At 42.9% G+C, this 21,980-nt stretch overlaps 1 protein-coding gene across 1 annotated transcript in view; it reads right to left on the bottom strand.

The window, feature by feature from the left end:
* The window catches only part of sona (SON DNA and RNA binding protein a), a 71,071-nt gene extending 50,063 nt beyond the window's left edge, over positions 1 to 21,008 (bottom strand). The window contains exons 1-3 of the mRNA XM_056289433.1: positions 20,910 to 21,008; positions 18,161 to 18,218; positions 17,608 to 17,815 (exon numbers count right to left, since the gene is read on the bottom strand). Coding sequence (XP_056145408.1) covers positions 17,608 to 17,815; positions 18,161 to 18,188 — 236 coding nt within the window. The 5' untranslated portion in view covers positions 18,189 to 18,218; positions 20,910 to 21,008. The remainder of the gene's footprint in view (positions 1 to 17,607; positions 17,816 to 18,160; positions 18,219 to 20,909) is intronic.
* Between the last annotated feature and the right edge of the window lie 972 nt (positions 21,009 to 21,980).

Genomic DNA, 21,980 nt, shown 5'->3' with positions numbered 1-21,980 from the left:
TGAAAACCGAAACAGGCTCACATCTGATAATGCAGAGAAGCTTCTTTTCATCAAAAAGAACCTGCCCCTCACTTTTTCAAAACAGGCTTAGTCCTCACAGACAGAAGTTAGTGATGACATGATAATATATCACTTCAGTTGTTCTGCAAGTTTTATGTTGGTACTGAAATGTCTTGTGTTACAGGTTATATTTAAGTGAAATGTGTGGCAAGGCTGTTTGTTAAAAAAAACATGCAGTTGAATGTTAAAATGTCAGTAATGACAATTTGTTACACTAAAAAAGTGTGGTTATATCTTAGTGAAATGTGTGGCAATGCCATGTTTAAGAAAAACATATAGTTGAATGTTCAAATGTCAGTAATGACAATTTTGTTACAGAGAATGAACAATATCTGATGAAATTAAAACACATTTTCAAAGTCAAAGTCAAGTGTAATGGCATTATTAAGTACTCATATCGGTACTCATATCAGCAAGTACTCAAATGTAAGTACTTGTACTTGGTCTGAAAAAAAGTTGTATCGGTGCATCCCTATACAAAGACAAATGAACCCACTTTTTCATATAATTCTGACACCAGGAATCAAATGGAAAGGTCATTGACATGGTACAACCACTCTTTAATGGTTAAAAACAGGCAAATAAGACATTGTAGGCTCATAACAATATAACTTTTGCTATTTTGTTTCACGGGAGTTTCGTGCAATAGCTAAATTAAACTACTTTGTTCTCTTATATCAAGTGCAAGGCTATTAAATGGATGGCAATCACGCTAACTGACATAGATGGCAATTTGATAATTAAATGCAAAAGTCATCAAAACCCCATTTCATTGACCATCATCGGCATTTGCTCATCATCCATTTCCACCTCATCAAAAGTGAACCCACTGGGTAGTTTTTTGCAATATCTTTGCAATGAAAGTACAATCAAAACAAACCAGAAAGTTGAACAATCTAAAATATAACACACACAAAAATGTACATAAATCATAAATATTTACAAATTGGCATTAACAGCAGCCCAATGCTGCTACTTACTAACGGCACTCGGTTGCCATGGTAACTACTTGTGTACTAGTAACTGCTACTTGCACATTTCAAATAGCAACCATCACCACTCAGCAAGATACAGCAAGAAGAATTTAGCTTACTTGCTAGATAGACAGCTAACGTTAGCTAGCTAAGGTAGCTAGTTAGTAAGTAGGCTAGAAGTAAGTAAGACTTTATTTGTACAGTACATTCTGAACAGCTGGCAAATAGTTCCATGAAGCTAAATTTATGTTGATATCCTTCTTTACTCTGTAGTGGTAACTATATAAAAACATCAAACCATGAGGAAAAGGGGGAAGAGGAAAAGTGATCAGATTTCTGATGTGTCTAAAACCCCTCTCAAAAGCCCTACTCCCACTTGTGTATTACACACCCCAAGTGCATCTGATGACTGCTTTACTTTCTTCAATTCTATAAAAGTTTATCCCAAAGACCAATTGTCACATTTACTTGATATCTGTGACAGAAGACTACCTGAGCCAGTAGATTCACCTTATCATATGAAGGCTAGTGCCGACTTGGAGACAACTGGGTACCATAGGAACTGCTACCATCACAGCTGGATAAATTGAAAAGCTCAACAAGTGCTACTTCAGACCAGCCCTTTGCAACACATAAGTATTCTCCTTGAAAGTCAAAAACTGCACAAGCAGCAGTATGCTCTCTTTCCCAAAGAATGCATTTTCTGTGTCAAGTTTCAACTAAAAGTGCACGGGAAAACCAAGAGGCCTATGAAGTTGCCAGCATGGAAGAGCATCGAGCCCATGGCTGAAGCTCTCGGAAAAAGCAGGCTGCTTTTCAAAGTCAAGGGTGAAGACCTCTTCGCAAGAGAGGCTCGATACCATGAGACATGTCCTAACAACTTCAAACTCGAGTACTTCCAACATACCCGCAAGATGGAGAAGGAAGACACAGGCCAGGCTAAGAAGACAGCAACACACAGTGTGACCTACAATGTGGGGAGGGAGTGTGTCAAGGAACAAACTGCAGACGGCAATCAGGTCCAGCTCAGCTTCCTGCGTCGCTTATATGTCCTCGAGCTTGAGGAGCACAGTGCAGCAAGCTCTGAATACCGAGCTGAGAAACTTATGAGTTGTCTACAGAATGATGAGGAGCTTGGGAAATGCTTGGTCTTTTCCAAGGTTTCATTGAAAAACAAGGGATCCTTTTCATTTTACTTGGTCTACAGTTCTCGTATCACTTTGGAGGGCACCATGGCGTGTGCTTATCAGCTTGGAACAGCCGATCCAATGAAGGATGCAGCCCTCTCCCTGCATAACATCATCAAGAAGGCCTTCCTGAAGTCCAGTGTGCTGCCCTGGCCACCCACTGTAGATAAACTACACAAGCGAGCAGATAAGCCATTACTCGAGGAGCTTGACAGGTTCCCTTGGCTTGTCTTGTCTGGTGCTAGTGATTCTAAGTGTGAGAAGACCCGCCGACTTGTGCTTTCTATAGGACAGGACCCCTGCAGAGCAGTGACAAATGGCGAGTGTAAACTTCCCAAGCACAATCTTCTATGTGCCAAAGTCCATCACTTGTACCACAGCAAGCAGCTGACCACCATTCTGCAGAGACTGGGCCACTGGGAGTCGTATCATTTTGGGTTGGAGCTGGCCATCAATGAAGTGTCGCCCTTCCTCACACCCTACACCATCACAGGGGACAGGAATGAGGTGTTCCACAGAAAGTGGGACAACCTCAACAAAATCACAACAAATGTCCCCGGCTCAAACATAGTCAACATTACACATTACATTACAGTCATTTAGCCGCCGCTTTTATCCAAAGCGACTTACAATAAGTGCATTTAACATAGGAAATCAGGGGAACCACTAGTCATCAGAGGTCATATGTGCATCTTCTCTCTAAACAAGCATCTAAGAGCAAGACCAGTGTCAAAGTAAAAGCACAAGAAAGAGATTTTTTTTTAAATGAGTGAATACAATAAGAGCTAAGAACAAGTAACAGGGTAGTAGTTCTTGAAGAGTTGAGTTTTCAACCTGCGCCAAAAGATGGGCAGTGACTCCGCTGTCCTGACATCAGTGGGGAGTTCATTCCACCACTGTGTGGCCAGGACAGAAAAGAGCCGCGACAGGGTCAATTGGCAGCAGGGGCCTCTGAATGATGGGGCAACCAGGCGTCCCTACAGCAGAGTGGAGTGGTCGGGCGGGGGTGTAGGGCTTGACCATGGCCTGGAGATAGGAAGGAGCTGTTCCTTTCACTGCCCTGTAGGCTAGCACCAGAGTCTTAAACTGGATACAAGCAGTTACTAGGAGCCAGTGTACGGACATGAGAAGGGGAGTTGTGTGTGAGAACTTGGGGCGGTTGAACACCAGACGAGCTGCAGCTTTCTGAACAAGCTCCAGAGGTCTGATGGCCAACGCCGGGGCACCAGCAAGGAGGGAGTTGCCGTAGTCCAGCCAGGAGATGACCAGAGCCTGGATGAGCACCTGTGCCGTCTCATCAGTGAGGAATGGGTGAATCGTCCTGATGTTATAGAGGAGAAATCTGCAGAAGCGAGCAACCGATGCAACGTTTGCAGCAAACGACAGTTGGTCGTCCAGGATCACACCCAGAAAGTGGAAAGACACGAATATCCAAATAATCTCAGATGCTGAACTGAGTAAATATCATGTAAAGGAGTAACATTTGCAACACTGATCACTGTTCCAACGGTGTAAATTTATTAACATCACACAATAAAAATGACATATCGAGTGAGGGTCATCAGACAGCAACTGAATACGGAAAAACGGAATGTTTTCCCCGTTGATGGTATTGACACTGCTGATTTAATAAGGTGAAGCTAGCCACCTAATTTACATATATATCTGAGAATCCCACAAAGACTTTATCAAAGACTCTCCTCAGCTAGCTAATTAGCGGCTGACTGTGGGCTAACGTTACTCTCTATTATGTTGAGCAAAAGTAAACGAAGTGGCGGCCCCACCAGTCCAGAACAAAAACTTTCTTAGGTTTTTTTCCAATCACTGGTTACACCTGCTGTGCCAGTGATGTTGCCAGTGGCAGAGCAACCTGGCCCTGGAACCGACGTCGAGGATACCGTGATTGCTAACGTTACGTTAGCACCACTGTCGGTGTCAACTAGCAGCAGCAGCACTCGGGAGTTTGTCACACACAGACTGTGGAGGCTGACAAAGTAGAGGCTGTTAAAGTTCACAAGGTGAGTAACATTTTCTAGCTATCTAGCTAAATATTATAGGCAGATTTGTTTCGCGACGTTTAACATTTCCCTATCACTAGGAGGGTTTCGCGTCATTGGGAAAGGTGGACGTCCTTGAGAATGTTGGCTCCACTATCTCAATGCAGGGGTGTAGTTCAATGAACAAAAACTTCAGCGTTGAAACATTCTAATAAACTCGCGAATGGTAATTGTAACGTTAACGCTAAACCAAACGAAATATTCCTGCACCTAGATAGATAGATTTGTGTGATGAATAAATGACAATCAAATTCAATTAATTTGTCAGCTAGTAGGATAACATTAGATAGAAATACCTTATTGTCAAGCCCTGCATTTTATTTATAGTTCTATCTTGGACAAAATGAGTGGACTTCCCTAAGTACAATAGGTTGTCTTTTACTGTATTGGATTTTTGTATAGCCCTGGTTAGTTTACTTTTTTTTTTTACCATGTCAGATATAATTTTCTTCAACTTTTCCAACATTTTCAATTGAAGCTATATATTTTTATTTTATTTATAGCTCTAACAAGCCCAGGGTTGGTTGGAATCCAGCATGGAAGCAGGAGTTCCCATGGCTGTTGGAGACCAGTGACGAGTTTGGCAATGTGGTGGGATGCTCTGTAGGGTATGCAAATCCCACCAACAAGAGCAGCGTAATAGAGAGCACTGCTGGTCAAAGGATCCCGTCTACACACTCAGGAGGGATGTCACCCGTTCCCACCACATGAAATCAGAGCAGCACAAGAAAGCTTTGCACAAAGAAATGCAGTGGCTGGCATCTGAGAGGGATGGTGGAGTCGAGCAAGGCTTCCAATTGCAGGTGAGGCTTAAAAAGTATTGCTTTCTCTGATGAGACATAACACATTCTTGTTTTGTTTATTTATTTATCATGCATCTTCTACCTCTCAGGTGTCACTGCAGCAGGACGCCATAAAAAAGGTCATGGAGACCCTCTACTGGCTGGCAAAGGAGGAAGTGGCCCACACCACTAAATTCTCCTCATTCCTGGACTTTGCAAAGGACCACCTTGGTTGTGAGATTCTAGCCCACCTACAGCAGGGTGGGAACGGAAGTTACAGGAGTAGGAGGATCCTGCAGGAGATGCTATAGGTATAATGTCAAAAAGATAGTTAAAATAACTTACATTTACATTACATTTTATATTAATAATTGATTTAAATAGGAATCATAACATTAATGATGTGTTCTATTAGGTTTTGGCTCATCAGATACAATTAAACCAGATATGACAGAGATGACAGCATCGCAGTTCGTGGGGCTCATGTGTGATGAGACAACAGACATCACCACCACTAAGGAGTTGGTGCTCCTCACAAGGTGTGTCTTTACCTTTTTTTAACATGGGGAACAGCTATGCCATAATTACCGATGCAAGGTCTCTCACAGATATATCTCTGTTCAGGCTGGTTGACTCCAATGGCCAGGCCAAAAGCACCTTTGCCAAGGTAATCCCACTGCAAGGTGGCACTGTGGACACCATTGCTGCAGCTCTGAAGACCTGGCTCCAGGAGAAGAATATCTCCATCAAGAAGGTAATGGGCTTCGGCAGTGATGGAGCTGCAGTGATGACTGGTAACGTAATTCAAATTAATATATATATATATTACGAAAAATATTGTTTTAGTCATAATGTTGACCAGGAATGTTTTTTTTTAAATTATGGTTGTTTTGAAACCAAAAATGCCACAAAACATTAATTTTTGTGGTACTGCTGAGGGCGCAAGAATGAAGTGGCAGTGCTCCTGCACAAGGAAAACCCTCTCATGGTCATGGCGAGCCACTGCATATGCCACAGACTGGCACTGGCTGTGGGGCAGGCAGGGGAGAGGGTTCCATATATAAAGAACCACTTCAAGCCAAATGTGGGTGAACTCTTCAGGTTCTTTGCCTATTCGGCCTGCCGGATGGCCAGACTCCACCAAATACAGGTTTTTTCTTTTTTACGTATCATTAATTTTATAGGGATAAATACAGTGGCTGTCTCGCCACTTTTTTTTGTTTATTTGCTGAGATACATTTTCTGCAGTTTACTGAATTAAAAATGGCAAATATTGTGATTAAAAATTAAATACTGTTCTCTTGCCCCTTGAATTAACATATATTTTGATATTTTATGTTAAATTATATTACATGTCCAAGATTCCAACATAATTCTGAATCTGATTAGATATTGGACTCCAAGAAAATGAATGTTTTCCTCTTTCAGGAACTTATGGATTTGGCCCAGAATACCCTAAAGGAAGCAAAAGATACCCGGTGGCTGAGTCATGACGAGGCATGCAAATCACTCTATAAGAACCTCCCTGTGGTGCTCTTGACTCGACAATGAGAACAAGAACAGTGCCACTGTCACTGGTCTCCTCATCTGGCTGTGTAAATACAACACCCTGGCCACTCTCTACCTGCTCTGTGATCTGCTGCCACACCTGTCTTCGCTGAGCAGGTGCTTTCAGCAGGAGAAGATCAACCTCCAGCAGAGCGACTGAAATGTGAAGGCCAAGATGGCATTGGTTCAATTGATGAGAGAGGGCATGCGACCTGGGAGCAGGTTGGCCAAGCTCCAGGAAATCCTGTCTGAGTGTCATTCCTGTTAGCACAGCTGACTCTGAGCGTGCCTTCAGTGCACTGAAGAGAGTTAAAACCAGGCTGCGCAGCAGCATGACCACACACACACTTAGTGCTCTGCTGACCATAACCATCGAGCCCCCCCAAGATAAATTTAACTTTGGTGCGGTAGTGAAAGCTTGGGGCCAGCTTAGAAACAGACGCATCATTGTCTAATATGACTGCTCTGTCCTCTGTTCCTCTGTGTGTGTGTGTGTGTGTTTTCGTGTTCTAACAACTATTTCAACACTACTTAAATAATTACTTTATTTGGAACTTACCCTTGTGTTTGCTTTTTTTTTTATTGAAATTATGTTTTTACTTTGCAGGAAATTACAACAAATGGGTTTTTTTATTGCAAAAAAATTTTTGCCTCCCGGACCGGACCACCCCCTACTCGCGACTCAGCACCATCTTGTTTGAAAATCCTGGGGACACCCTTGTGGTGTTACTCCTCAAAAAAAGTCTACCGTCAACTATCACATGCCTATCAACCGGTCACACAGTATGAGGTGGTGCAGGAGCTCCCTGAGGCAGTATGAGGAAGCTACAGCTGAGGTCAGTCCGAAGTACACCATCAACAACTTCGATATGGGCATGTGCATGATGGTCCTACCACTTGTCTGGAAGTTCCCGGAGAAGTATAAGCACCACCTAGTCCTCCAAGGGCAGTTCCACACTGCCATGAACTACCTCGGCAGGATCACTAACCATAAGTGCCGTGGTTCAGGCTATGCTGAGATCCTCGTTGAGGTTCAGCTGGTCACAAGTGGCTGCCTAAAGAGTGTGCTAAGTGGAAAGGCATACTCCAAGGCCCTCTTCTGTCTCAAGACTGTCTGTGAAGCACTGGAGCGGCTGTTGCTGGAGTGCTTCATCGGGGAGGAGGATGTCCAGCTCTCGCCTGAGGCTCTGCTCAACCTTATCAAGTCGTGTGACCGACAGAACCTCAACCTTGTTCTTCAAGATGACTCCACCCTCAACATCATCAGTCATTATGTGGAGTACCAAGACAAGGTCTGCAAGGGTCACCTCGGCAAGACAGCGGTGTTTTGGCTGTCTGTCATGGACCACGGGCGGCTTTTTTTCATGCTCCTCTTCTCTATGAAGACCCAACAACCTGGTGCTCTTCCAGAAGTGCAATGGGGACATGGCGGACTTGTTCTTCACATTTGATGGTCAGAACTACTCCAGGTCATTATATCTAACAAAGTTGTAATATTGTATAGGATTAAGACTGTGAAACTTTACAGCTTATATAAAATAAGTCACATTCAACACTCAACAGCATTATTCCCACTTCATCAGGTACCTGGTCTGGTTTGAGGTCTTCCTCAAACCAGAAAACTTCTCTGAGAAGTTCATAGTGCAGGGTACGGCTACCAGGAAACCCCAGGACTTTAAGCTCTTTCTGGGCAATGAGGAGAACAAGCAGCAGCTCTGCCAGTTGATGCTGAAGGTCTGGGGGGGAGTAAGGATGAAGCATCCCAGCTGGCGAAGTGCGAGACAGCTGTTCTCATCATGGAGGGAACAGCTCATCAGCTAATGTCATCAGATGGAGAAGTAAGTTGACTGATCCATACTTAAGAATCTTCAATGGGGTCTTGTCTTAGCAAGTTGTTTGCCAAGAATATAAGCTACCATGCATTAGGGTGTTTTGTGCCATTTCAGGTTGAGGTCACCGAGATCCATGCGCTCCAGTCAGACCAGAAGGACAGACAGCGGGGTTTGTGCTCTATCTGCATCATGCTGTAAAGCTGGGCTTCAAGTCGGCAGTGGTAAGGACCCCGGACACTGACATCCCCTTCAACCTCCTGCATCATGCTGACACCATCAACCTTGTCATCTAACTTGACACTGGCAAAGGCAGGCACCGTCAGCTTGTCAATTTCATGGAGATGGCCACCTCTTTTGGGCAGCCGTACTACAGCACCCTCCTCAGCAACTATGTATTCAGTGGTGTGGACTGGACCAGTGCCTTCAAGGGCAAGGTGGCACCGCTCAAAAAGCTCCAGAAAAACCCCACATTTCAGAAGGTTTTCAGGTTGGTGAATACATTTTTAGATAATATGGCACGTTACGTATATTGAATAGAATGCAAGATTTGGAAAGCGCAAACTTAGCAATTACCCCAACATTTTTTTTTACAGTCAGCTGGGCGATGAGTGGAAGGTGAAGCCAGAAGTGCAGGAGCAGCTGGAGGGCTTCACATGTGTAATGTACAGTCAAGCACATGAGACATCAGTCAACCTGGTCAGGAGCAAGATGCTCAAGAAGATTGTGGGAGAAGATGAGACACTTAGCAGCAAGTCGAGAGTTGATTTTGCTTGCCTGCCCCCCTGCCAAGACTCACTCATTACCCATTTCCCCATATCCAGTGGAAGAACTGTTACAAGCCTACAGCTGAGCCGAGCTTCTGGAGGCCTAAACCAAATGGCGAGGGCCAGGCATGGGAGAAGAAAGAGGGAGGGATTTTGGAGCCTGTCTGGTCTTGTGGACCAATTCTGCCCCATCTCTCATTGACCTGTTGGCTGCTGGGGTCGTCAGTGATGATTATGAGGGGGAAGAGGATGAGGTGGTGATTGATGATGAGATGGATGACAATGATGATCAGTGAAATGTGGTTTTGATGACTTTTACATTTAATTAGCTAGTATTATCAGATTGCCATCTATATCAGATAGAGTGATTGCCATCCATTTAATAACCTTGCAATTAATATAAGAGAATAAAACAGTTAAATGTTGCTATTGCAGGAAACTACTGCAAAACAAAATAGCAAAAGTTACATTGTTATGAGCCTAAAAAATTTTATTTGCCCGTTTTTCCACCAATAAAGAGTGGTTGCACCATGTCAATGACCTTTCCATTTGGTTGCTGGTGTCAAAATTATATGAAAAAAGTGGGTTAATTTGTCTTCGTATGTTGTCTGGTTCAGGAGTTGTGAAAATCGATGTTTTTTGCCACTCGCGTGGAAAACTAGAGATGGCCGCCAAATGAACCCCATGGGCCATTAGTTGACTTTGGCAACATGACAAATTCTTAACTAGACACCATTACGATCCTAAAAAAACAGATAAAAAAAAAATGTAACGCGGGTACATGGGAACCTATTTCTCCTGCCCGACTAATCACTGTCATGTCGTCAGCGAACTTTATCACCAAGTTGGAGCTATGTGTGGCCACACAGTCATAGGTGTACAGGGAGTAGAGCAGGGGGATCAGGACGCAGCCCTGGGGGGGCTTATGTGTTGAGGGTCAGAGGTGTTGGAGCCCATCCTCACTACCTGGCATCGGCTCTACAGGAAGTTCAGGACCCAGCTGCACAGGCTGGGGTTGAGTCCTAAGTTTCTGAGCTTGGTGTAGAGTCTGGAGGGGACTATGGTGTTGAATGCTGAGCTGTAGTCTACAAACAGCATTGTCACACATGAGTTCCTGTTCTCCAGGTGGGTAAGGGCGGTATGGAGTGTAGTGGCTATTGCGTCATCAGTGGATCTATTTCGTCAGTAGGCAAATTGGTAGGGGTCAAGGGTGGGGAGTAACATGCTACAGATTACCGCCTTAACAAGCTTCTCAAAGCATTTACTCACTATGGGAGTGAGAGCAACAGGACGCCAATCATTCAAGCATGTTACCTTGGCCTTCTTCGGCACCGGCACAATGACTGATGATTTAAAGCAGGAGGGGACTACACACAGGGAAAGGGAGAGGTTGAAAATATCCATGAAGACACCAGCCTGCTGCACTACACGCTCTGATCACCCAGTCCAGGCTGGCCACTTTGCAGGTGTTCATGCGCATGAATGACCTGTGCAAGTCAGATTCAGCGATGGCCAGCGTGCTGTTCATATCGACAGTGGTGGGGGCTTCTCCCGGGAGGTTGGTGTCTAAAACCTCAAACCGAACGTAAAAACTATTAAGCTCGTCCAGAAGGGAGGCAGCGGTGTTGGCTGCACTGCTGGGTCTCCCTTTAAAGTCAAATATTGTGTGTAATCCCTGCCACATGCTATGTGGATCGTTGGCACTTAGTTGTTCCTCAATCTTCTTGCTGTATTCTCGTTTGGCTGCTTTGATAGCTTTCCAGAGATCATAGAAGGCTTTCTTCTTCTCTGCTTCATCTCTTGTGGCGAAGGCGGTGTCTCGTGCCGCAAGACCAGACCAAATGGAACTTTTTTATCCATGGTTTCTGGTTTTGATACACCCGAACTGTTTTTGTGGGCACCAGATCCTTAATGCTCTTCCAGATGAATTCAATAACTGCTTCCGTGTACTCATCAATGTTACCATCCGACAAATCACGGAACATGTCCCAGTCCACTCAATCAAAACAGTCCTGTAATACATCATCCGATTGGTCTGACCAGCAATGTATTGTCCTCACGGTGGGTGCTGCTTGTTTCAACTTCTGCCTATAGGCGGGGCAGGAGCAGGATGGAGGAGTGATACAATTTGCCGAACGGTGGGCAGAGGAGGGGTTTGTAGGCATTGCGGCAAGGAAAATAGCAGTGATCGAGTAAGCTATCTCCCCGTGTGTTAACATTGATATGCTGTAAGTATTTTGGTAATATTTTCCACAGAGACACTGTTGAAATCCCCAACCACAATGAAAGCAGCCTCCGGGTGCATATTTTCCACGTTGCTGATTGTCCTGTACAGTTCCTTGAGTGCCAGGTCCAACTTGACATCAGGCGGGATGTATACATTTATCACAACAGCAGCTGTTAATTCTCTGGGCAACCAAAACACAGGAGTGAGAGATATTCCAGGTCCAGGGAACAGAAAGACTTGAGAGAATGTATACTCCTAGGGTCACACCAAGCATTACTGATCATGAAACATACACCCCCTCCTTTGCTTTTCCCACCACAGAGTTCTTTTGACCTGTCCGCTCAAAACAAAGAAAATCCAATTGGAATGATTACATGGTCTGGGATTTCCTCCGACAACCAAGTCTCTGTAAGGCAGATGATGCTACAATCCCTTGTTTCTCTCTGGAAGGAAATCCTTGCTCTTAACTTGTCCAGCTTGTTGTCCAGGGACTGCACGTTGGCCAGTAAAATACTGGGGAGTGGGGGCCGGATTGCTCGCCGCCTCAAGTCTCACCAGCACTCCGGCTTGATGTCCTGGTCTCCGGCGACGCTTCCTTCATCTCCATGGTAGCGCCATTGTTGTGCATGGTTCCGCTGCAGTTCTTGTGAGCAGGGGGTCACAGTGGAAAAACTCTGGATTTGTGTGAGTGATCATCGTGTCTCGTATATTCAGTCGTGTGTCTCTGTCATATTTAAAGTAACTGGCTACTCTAGAGGTGAAAAAAAATACAAACAGTAAAATACATAAAAAAGCCGCAAGGTCATTGGGGAGCACAAAATGAGATGTCCTTATATGGAGCCATCTTAATGCCGAAACCTTTAACTTTCGGGGCTAGCACAAGCATGCCTGTTCATACAACTGCCAAAATGAAGGACTATGAATTAATTAGCAGAGCCTCGGCTTCTGGTTTGCCTCGATATCTCACAAGCCAGTTGACTGCTCTCCTTTTGCAAGATTTGACTGGCTGGCAAGGCTATATCAACCTTGCTATTCCAAATCTTCATGCAAGTCAACCAAAGTTGGTTTGTCAAAATACCCTACAAAGCTCGCAGTGTTTAAACACACAAGCACCAGCAAAGAGAGAGCAAGAAAGAAACACAAATCTCGCTCCTTCATTATCAAATGCACCAAACTATGCTTTTGCCCAAGAAATAACTTTTAAACAACTGTTACATTTTCTCTACATATTTTTAATAGAAATATTTTTGTCATGTAGAAAAATAATTCCTTTTATAGTTGAATGAAGTACTTATTTCTATTTTGATTATTTCTATTTTGACCAACAGATTTTGTTCATTAAAAAAATGTTTTATTCTGAAGAATTACATGGTGCTTGTTTTGCAGCGGTATTTAAAGTATTATCAAATAGAGGTTATTTCATTGAATTTTCCGGTTTGATATAGTCATGACAACCCTAGCGCGTACCTGTGGGTTGTGTGCACTTTAAAGCCGTTATCCTGAATTTCTTCAGTTTTGGTGGATATGGCGACATCTGGTGGTCATAATAGTTTGTTTTCATACAGAAATTCCATTTCCATTCAAAATGAACGTGACTGACCCTGAACGTGCAGAAAGCGTTCACGTGCAGGTCACAATTTTCGACAATCATAGATTTTGTTGTAATACCAGCATTGTTTGCTTGGCTATAGATTATAGCAGTACGAGTGCATTGAGAAGATAATCCTGTGGTTTTGTGCTTATTTTGGAGAAAGAAAACTGATCAGTAGTGTTTTACAACACAGTAAAATTAAGCAACAATGAAAAATAGCATATAGAGGAACAATTACAAATGCTACTTCATTGAATGGCTGTTGCTATGAAAATGCTAGTGCGAGTTAGGGTTGGGTATTGAAAAACGACTGAATTATGTCGGTCCTACTAAGTAGCAAAAGTTTTCTTTTTGGAAAAAAACAGTGGCAAATTTCGATACTTTGCAGTAGACAACATGAACGCTATCGCAGCAAGCCAATCACTATCAGCGTTGTTGTATAAAGGGGACTTCAAGTATAAAGCTATTTGGGTAAACGGTCTCATGACTGCCTTGGTAATTGAAAGCGGGATTGGCAAATTCAGTGAGCTAACTTCGTGCTAGACAAGATGTGCATTATAAAATGCAAGTCCGTGAACCCCTCAAATACGATGAAACATTTGCTCACCCATGCCATCAACTTAAGACTGGACAACTGCACCATCTTTGACAACACTCCATCTGGCAAGCGCAAGAGATCCACCACCAGTGCTGGTTCTTCTTCTGCTGGCAACGATGTAATTACAGATAAAGTTCCCGCTAGAATTTAACTAACTCATAGCAGGTTAGCCATGTGTCAACTTCTGGTTTTGATACTAAGCCTGATACTTGTCTAGAAAATTAGTTATGTTATCGCGTTATTAGCACACCTCGTTAGTTGGCTTGGCATTTGCCTTGACCTCATCTCCTATTTCCTCTCGTAATAAGGTCCCTCTGTCCAAGCCAGCAGTAGTGTAGCTGATTCCACCCCCTCCGCAACTCCCTTTGGTAGTTGATAATGCTAAGTTAAGACAAGAGACAAATGCCCCCGTAACCGCTGTAACCCACTTTATAGCTAAGGGGTTGTAGCCTTTCAACACAGTCGAATCTCCATCTTTCAGGTAGGTTAGCAACGACTTTACTAGTAAGCATAGCCTCAGATATGGAAAACGCGGCTTCAGAAAGTAGAAGTATGTACTGAATGTATATGCTCCATTCATGAACTAAACCAGCTGATTTCACAAACCAGTCTGCCTAGGAGTGCAAAGAGCTGTGCTAATTAGAATCAGCTGGTTTAGTGCATGGGTGGGGTAAATGCATGGTTAGTAGTACTTCTACTTGCTGAAGGCAAGGCAAGTTTATTTGTATAGACATTATCATTGCAGAGGTCATTCACAGTACTTTACAAGCAAAAGATAAGCCGGGTTTTCCATCTCTGAACGAACAGTCTGCAAGACATACAGTTCCTTTTTTTCTGTTTTATTAAGAGACATGGTAGCAGCCCTGAATCCATATTTCCAGACTCCGTCCAGAGACATACTGTCCAATACTTTAGTACCTGCTTTGCACAAGGTAGAGAGAGAGCGAGTGAATGAGAAGTTGAGGGAGGCGAAGAAAGTGGCACTGCCCTGTGATGGATGGACAACCGTCATACAGGACCACTACTGCTCAGTGACAGTCCACTTCATAAAGTCAGGCAATTGATGGAGATAGTTCTTCAGATCAAACCTGTCTACCAAGCGCAGACAGGAGTGAATGTGGCAGCAGAAATTTGCCTTATATTGGATGAGTTCAACATGAAAGAGAAGGTGGCGGTGATTACAATGGACAATGCCATATATATGGATGTGGCAGCAAGGATAATGAGGTATATGAAGTTTCCTTGCTTTGCTGATCGTCTTAATCTTGCAGCACAGAAGCTCTACAAAGTATTGCCAGATAGGCTGCTCGAATCTGCACAGTATTAGTGTGGCTGCAGAGAGCAGACTTGGCCAAACCAGTCCTCAAAGAAAAGCAATGTGTCATAAGAATGTATCCATTATAATTTTCAATAAAAAGATAGCTATATTTATACATAGATAAATATCCTTGCTAATTAATATTATATTTATATTTTAAGACCTTCCTGAGCAGACTGATGTTGGATGTGAAGACCAGATGGAATACATTGTTCCTGATGATTGATAGGGTCACTGAGCAGTAACCCTGCCATTCAGGCAACTTGTTTGGACCCTCGCCTGAGATGGTCAATGGAAAGAGATGGGTAAATTTGTGGATGCTTGTTTGTTTTTGTATATGTTTAGAGCAATACACTTTATAAGCTAGACTACTGTACAAAAGGCTGTGTTTGTGTGTGTTAGCTGTATGTTTTCTTTCAGACTGGAAAGAATCACAGACCAGGACCTTAAGAAGGCAGAGAGCTTTGTTAGTATAATGAGAGTCTGTACATGTCAACTCTTTTGAGTTTCTGCGGCGCATACCCCAACTTGCAGCCAGATTTTGCCAATCATGTAGAAGCTGGAAGCTTCCCGAAGGAGGGGGGTAGTGTAACGTGCACAGATGAGTAGACTCGCTAGCCCTTGGCTAACAGGTTGGACCCTTTAGTCAACTGGTTAACGTAGTCGCCCATGGTGTGGGAGACCCGGGTTCGCATCCCGGCTGTGGTGGTTCCTGTCTGCTCCCCGAATTTGCTACAGTGTAATAATTTCATATGTGTGTGTGTCAGCCCTGTGATGGCCTGGCAGCCTGTCCAGGGTGTCTCGCTGCCTGCTGCCCAATGACTGCTGGGATAGGCTCCAGCATCCCCACGACCCTGAGAGCCGGATAAACAGTTTGGATGATGGATGGATGGATAGAAGCTGGAAGCCCACTTCAAAGTTGGAGATGGTGAGGACTCGAGGACTCTTTCTCTGCCACGGTCAAGAGGAACATCTGGGATAACCTCTCTAAGTGGTATAAAGTAAGTTCAGGGTGCCTGTCTGTGAAGTCTTAAAATGTCTTAAATTCAAAGTTACAAATAAAAGGCCTTACGTTATTAAAGTCTTAAATTTAAATTTACAAGGCCTTAATTTCAACAAACATTTGTTCAGATTTTATTTATTTTTCTCAGAATTAGTTGAGTTTTTCTGCTGCAGTATCAAGTTCTGATGGCCTATAAAACCCTACACCTACCTACATTAATGCTTACCTCTACGCTGAACCTAATATACTTACCTGCTACCTATTGGGAAAATGCTTATTTTACATAAACCCAACTCCCTTTACACCTACCTGTCATACCTTTATACCTACTTACATGAAGAGAAGAATTCTAGTAATAATACTAGCAATAAATAGTAATGATTAAAATTCACTAGAACTGCCCCAACTACTTAAGTTTGACTTGAACTTGACTTTTATGTCTAATCATTTGCTCTAACAGGAGCCGAAGATCTGGGCGTTGCTGGAAGAGGCCGCCACTATGAATCCATGGTGTAAAGCTTAAATCCAGGATGCTGCCTTGTGGGTGAGGCTTGAGGAAGAGGTTTGCTTGCGGTTAGAGCCAGAGACAGGCACTTCAGAGGGGTTTATATTAAGCCGACCGAATATCTTCAAGACACTTGTGTATGAAAATAATTGTGAACATATCACTTTCCATTTATAAAGGAACAAAATCTGACGATGGCGAGGCTGAGGAGAATGAAGCAGCAAAACTGGAAGAGAATAAGGATTATTGTGTGGATTATGCGAAGGAAAAATTGTGTATGATAATCTCACTGACATGCCATTGTCCCCTGTCTTGAGTGTTGTCATTCTGAGCCATGTTGCTTTCATGTGCCTTTTTTTTTCAGGTTCCACCACAATAGAGGTGGAACCCCCTGACTGCACTCAAACTCTTTGTGGAAGAAGACAAGGCCTTAACCATCAGCAGTAATGTGGAGGGTGCCAGCACCAACATGCGGACTGATGGAGAGAGGACAAGAATGGAGTTGGAGCTAAAGAGAATCCTACCTGATGTGTTGACCTCAACAAATACAGTAATCTAGTGGTTGGAAAGAAAGGAGACTTTGCTGATCTTTTTTGACTTTAGTGCTAGGTACTCGTGTCCCCTAGCATCCTCCACTCCAGTTGAGCAACACTTTCTCAACAGCTGGGGACACAATTAGTGTGGAAAGGTTTCATCTCCTCCCAGAAAAGACAATATGATTATCATCCTCCGTAAGAAATCCAGCTGAATGGACAGATACCAGTTACTGCAAATTGTGTATTGACGTGAGAGGGTCCTGTCAAAAAATAATCCACATTAAGGCTGCCAGTCTGCGCATTGACCTCATTGTCACTGTATCCTTTCAATCTCAAAGTGCTACAGTACAGAACAAAAATAACATAATATGTCACTGTCCAACGAATGATGGTGCTCACTGTATAATCATTTATAGAAAAGTAGTTGGCCAATAATCCGATAAGGTTTTCATAATATTAAGTATCGAGAATGTATTGTATAAATTAAAAGTTATCGGTTTTGGTATCAGTATCGAACATTTTCAAACAATACCCAACCCTTGTGGAAGTAGGTATCAAACAGGGCAATTTTAAACATAAAAAAAATAATAAAGTACATCTTTAACAAAACACAACTTCCTCGCACCTGGCCCTTGTGGTCCTGACAGGTCGTGGAGGAGGGGGTGGTTCTGGATCCGATTCTGGGCCAGACTCTGAACTGCTCTCCTTCTCCCCCTTTCTTCTCCTCTTCTTCTTCTTGCTTTTGTGCTTTCTGTGCTTCTTATTTTTCTTGTGGGGCATTTCATTCCCTTCCTTCGCATTCATTTCATCTCTCTCAGGCGCCTCGTCCTCACCTGAACAGGGCACCCAGAGGTAAAGGTTACAAGTGTTTTGACAAATCCAGCAGTCGGACACCATGGCAATAACCTATATTCCACGTTTTTAGGTTGATCATATTTGTATATCTAATGTATTGTATGACGAGATGTCTTCGGGCAAATCTAACTCTGAAAGTCTAACAAACAATGATTGCACCCATTTGAAGAGACACTTCCAGATTATACATATCAATGCATTGTGAGGCAAGCGTTCTTGATCAACTCCTATATAATCAAGGCCTCTAACAACATGGTGGACTGCTTCATGAAGAGAAAATGGGACATTTTCCATTTAATGAAGGTGATGGACCCATCGCTCACCTGAGGGAATGTCTATAGCATAGTCCATTACGCAGGGCTTCAAGAGGTGTGACGATCACTGTTTAAAAGAGAAAAAAAAACTTTTATCATGGAGTGGAACACTCCACTGGTGTGACACCGCTTCACTCTGGAAGAGTACAAACATATTATCACTTGCAAGGCTTCCCTTCACATGGTAGGATCAATTTCAAGCAAACTTTTAAAAAGCAACAAAAATGTTTTAATGCAAAACTGGGCAGTTTCTGTGGACAAATTTTAAGTTGCTATACAAAAACGTATTGTGCTTAGGAAGTCACCAACAATATTAAAGCGAAAAACAGAAGGTCTGAAAAACATTTCTTGCAACTGGGGAAAACTGAAAATTCCATTTCCACAAGTCTATGTTGCTGGATTTGTTAAAATTTAATTTTTTTTTCTAAAATGAGGATCAAGAGTTTTTGCAAAGTTTAGTTTCCTTGTTTCAGTGTTTGCATTGAGCCATTCTTCACAACCTCAAAATTCCCATAGAAGAAGCCTGATGGAAACTGTTACAAAGGTGTAAAAAAAACTCAACGGCATTAACAGGAGTTTGGGTTGCTGCTTTATACAAGGTGCCACAACCAAACAGCAAAGCTCACCTTTTTAATTGAATAAAACAGGTGAGCTTTGCTGTTTGGTACTGTACAATAGCGGCTCCCACGCACAAGCATAGATGTAGGCCTAAAAACTATTCTCCAAATAACATCAGGAAAGTGCATGCATTACCCCAACCAATACATTCAATATTAAAATTCTTTAGTTTTTTTTTTCATATTTGAATAACATGCCACTAGTAGGGCTGAACACCCCTGGTCAAATCACTGACTATTTGGTCACCATGCCTCATCACCTAAAAAAAAAAAAAGAAAAATCCCTATTTACAGCTGTCTGAATAGTCAAAGCCTACTACCCAAATGCTTTAAGTCATTCTAGGGCCAAAGATCAAATGTCTTGACAGGTTTATAATGTGGGTCACTAACTATTTTTCCTCCTTAATTTCAAAGTCATTGAAGTTGGAGGAAGTAGGAGGTGTAAATTCTCTCTAGGTTACCACAATCATTGATAAGGTTAATATAATTATGTAAATTGACCAATCGCAACCCTGAGTCAAACGCTTGCATTAACGTTCTTCACAAAGCGACTGCTTGGAGTTACTTCACTTAAATAGGTTATTGTCAAAGATAAACTTGATTTATCCCCAGAGACTGTACTGTGCAAAAGCAGCACATTCAACAATGCTGGTTTTGTGGTGATTTGTACAACAATGACTGAAATGGTAATCATCTTAAATTTTGATTTAAGGAATACAAATCTGAGCTAATAAATGTCATACAGTGAATGCTCATGTGGCACTTACATCCAATATGACAATGTTATCAGCAGATCTGCTGGATTATTTTATTTCTTCATAATGCTGTTGTTCATTCCAAGTGCCTTCCACATCTCACCAAAAATCTTCCTTGAAAAATATGTAACAATAACGGCCAATATCATCTCCACCTGCGCCGCTCAACCCCTTTAAAAGGCAGTATTGACCCGATACCCTCAAAGCCCCACAACAAATCATCTCACCTATAGAAAGGAAATCTTCATTCCTTGCAACACTTACACAAAAGCTAAAACAATAGGTTCTGCAATTAAGGCATGGAATAAACTGGCACCTTATGCCCATGGAGAAACTTATTTTAGTAAAATTGTTTTTTATTGCAGAATTTTTTGAGATCCTTTCTTCTATTACTGTATTATATGCTGTGGTAAAATGACATGTTCTGTTGTACTTGAAAAGTGTTTGTTGAACCCGTTTACAACAAAGTCGAAATTAAAAGCGCCATTTACAAAAGAGGATGCATAAATGAGAAATGTATAGCTCCTCAATCGTTAAAACAAAGTAACAGAGCCACCATTAGTGTATGTCGTTTGAGCAAGAGTTTTCCTTTGTATTCACGGAGAACGGGTTAACATTCATCAACCAATGAAACGACTGCAGGTCGAGAATAGCCCCAGCCACCGTCGGTATGACAGATAAGTCGTGGGAAACACTGTAGATCAAATACAAAAAATAAATAAATCACCGTTAGATTACCTCAATAACTTCAAACTCACCGGTAGTCTTTACATTTGCAAATAAAGACCATTAAACGAAGCGGAAGGCATTCAGTGAGGTCGTTTACCTGGTCTTGACGGGGCTAAGGCTAGTACCCTCACGAAGTTACCTTTCATTAGCTCACATTACGGCCACTTGAGTGGTGACGCAAACGCCTACAGAACCATATTAAATTGATTTACTGAATGGATGGGTACAACCTTTAGATACAATGGGTGGTTAGATAACCGCTTAGCGCTGGACAGTGTTTTAAGCAAGGCCTTCGCCCCCCCACGTCTGCCTAAAAATCCTTAGAAACATTAGTATCGGCGTTGAATAACCACATGAGACTACGATGGAACCGGCGGCGGCTAAGGGTTCTTGCTCAGATCTTCAAGGATGGGTGAATGGTTTGGATCGCTAAAAAAGGTTACCGACTTCCTACCTGTTAGCGCTAACAAAGCCTTAGGTGCCTCACACACGCCGCGGCCTCATCGGCGCCGACAGCCAAATTAGTTGGATAAGCTAAATAGTTAGCATTAGCTACATTAGCATGATGTGGGTTTTATTTAAAAAAAACTTGACAGCGTTCAGTTTAGCAAATCCAGGCGACAGTCCCTCAGCACTTTACTTTTAACACATAATTACCCAGTTTACGATCTGTAGCTTCTGTCGAACAGACGTGGTTATGAATCCAAGAAAACGAGCATGCTAGTCAATAACGTTAGCCAACCAGTTGATCCGCCATGATGGCGAAAGGTATCCCAGCATACCATGCTGCGCGATTTGAACGAGAGCGTCACTCTCCCAGGCAACGCCGGTCCGGGGGCGAAAGTCACCCTAGTTATAATAATCCAACTTTTCGTTGCTAAGAGAGCAGGAGAGAGAAAGAGAGTGATGTCCTGCTTTAAATGTTAACTGCGTGTGTCGTAGATGAAATCATACTGTTAATAATATAAGTCAATTTCGCTGCTAAGGGTGCAGGAGAGCGAACGAGAGTCATGTCCTGCTTTAAATCTTAGCTGCGTGTTGTAAATTAATCATACTGTTAACAATATAAAATCCTTCATACAGCAAACAATAGTCAGACCGCAGCAGCGCCTGATTCAATAATAGCAGTACGGTGGTCGTTTTAGGACATCTCAGTCTTTCGGGCAGCCCTACATTTTCCACACCCGCCTTCCGGGAAGACTCGCCCCTACACTGCCTTTGATGGGCTAACCCCACCCTATTCCTAACCTTAACGGAGGCGACGAGAACTAGCCAATCTGAGGCAGAGCTCCCGGAGTGCGGGTGGGAAGTAAATAAGGCTGTTGGGCAGCTTCAGCCCCACTTTGTCGTTTCTAGCGCCGCTTTCATCAGTTTAAAACCGTGCTTGATCTGCCTTTGCTTAACAAACGGGCTCATCTGTACATTGAGAACAATCAGCATGTCATACTACTGTGTACCCACTGACAAAGAGGAAAATATATGGCCGACACTGTTTACATAAATCGGTCAATGCATTGCTATCTTATATTTTTTATACGTTTATTGTTTAATTATTTTACATTTGGCCCGGGCACGTCGTCATATGGTCAGGTGAATCTAAATTGTCATACTAAATTGTCCCTAGTTATGAATGTGTGTGTGCGCGCGCGCGCGTGTGTCGGCCCTGTGTGTGTGTGTGTGTGTGTGATAGTGTGTCGGCCCTGTGTGATAGTGTGGCGGCCTGTCCCC

The sequence above is a fragment of the Lampris incognitus genome, chromosome 11 (assembly GCF_029633865.1).
Source record: "Lampris incognitus isolate fLamInc1 chromosome 11, fLamInc1.hap2, whole genome shotgun sequence".
Taxonomy (NCBI): Eukaryota; Metazoa; Chordata; class Actinopteri; order Lampriformes; family Lampridae; genus Lampris; species Lampris incognitus.
The sequence above is the reverse complement of the archived record's forward strand: the minus strand, read 5'-3'. Positions and strand labels throughout refer to the sequence as shown.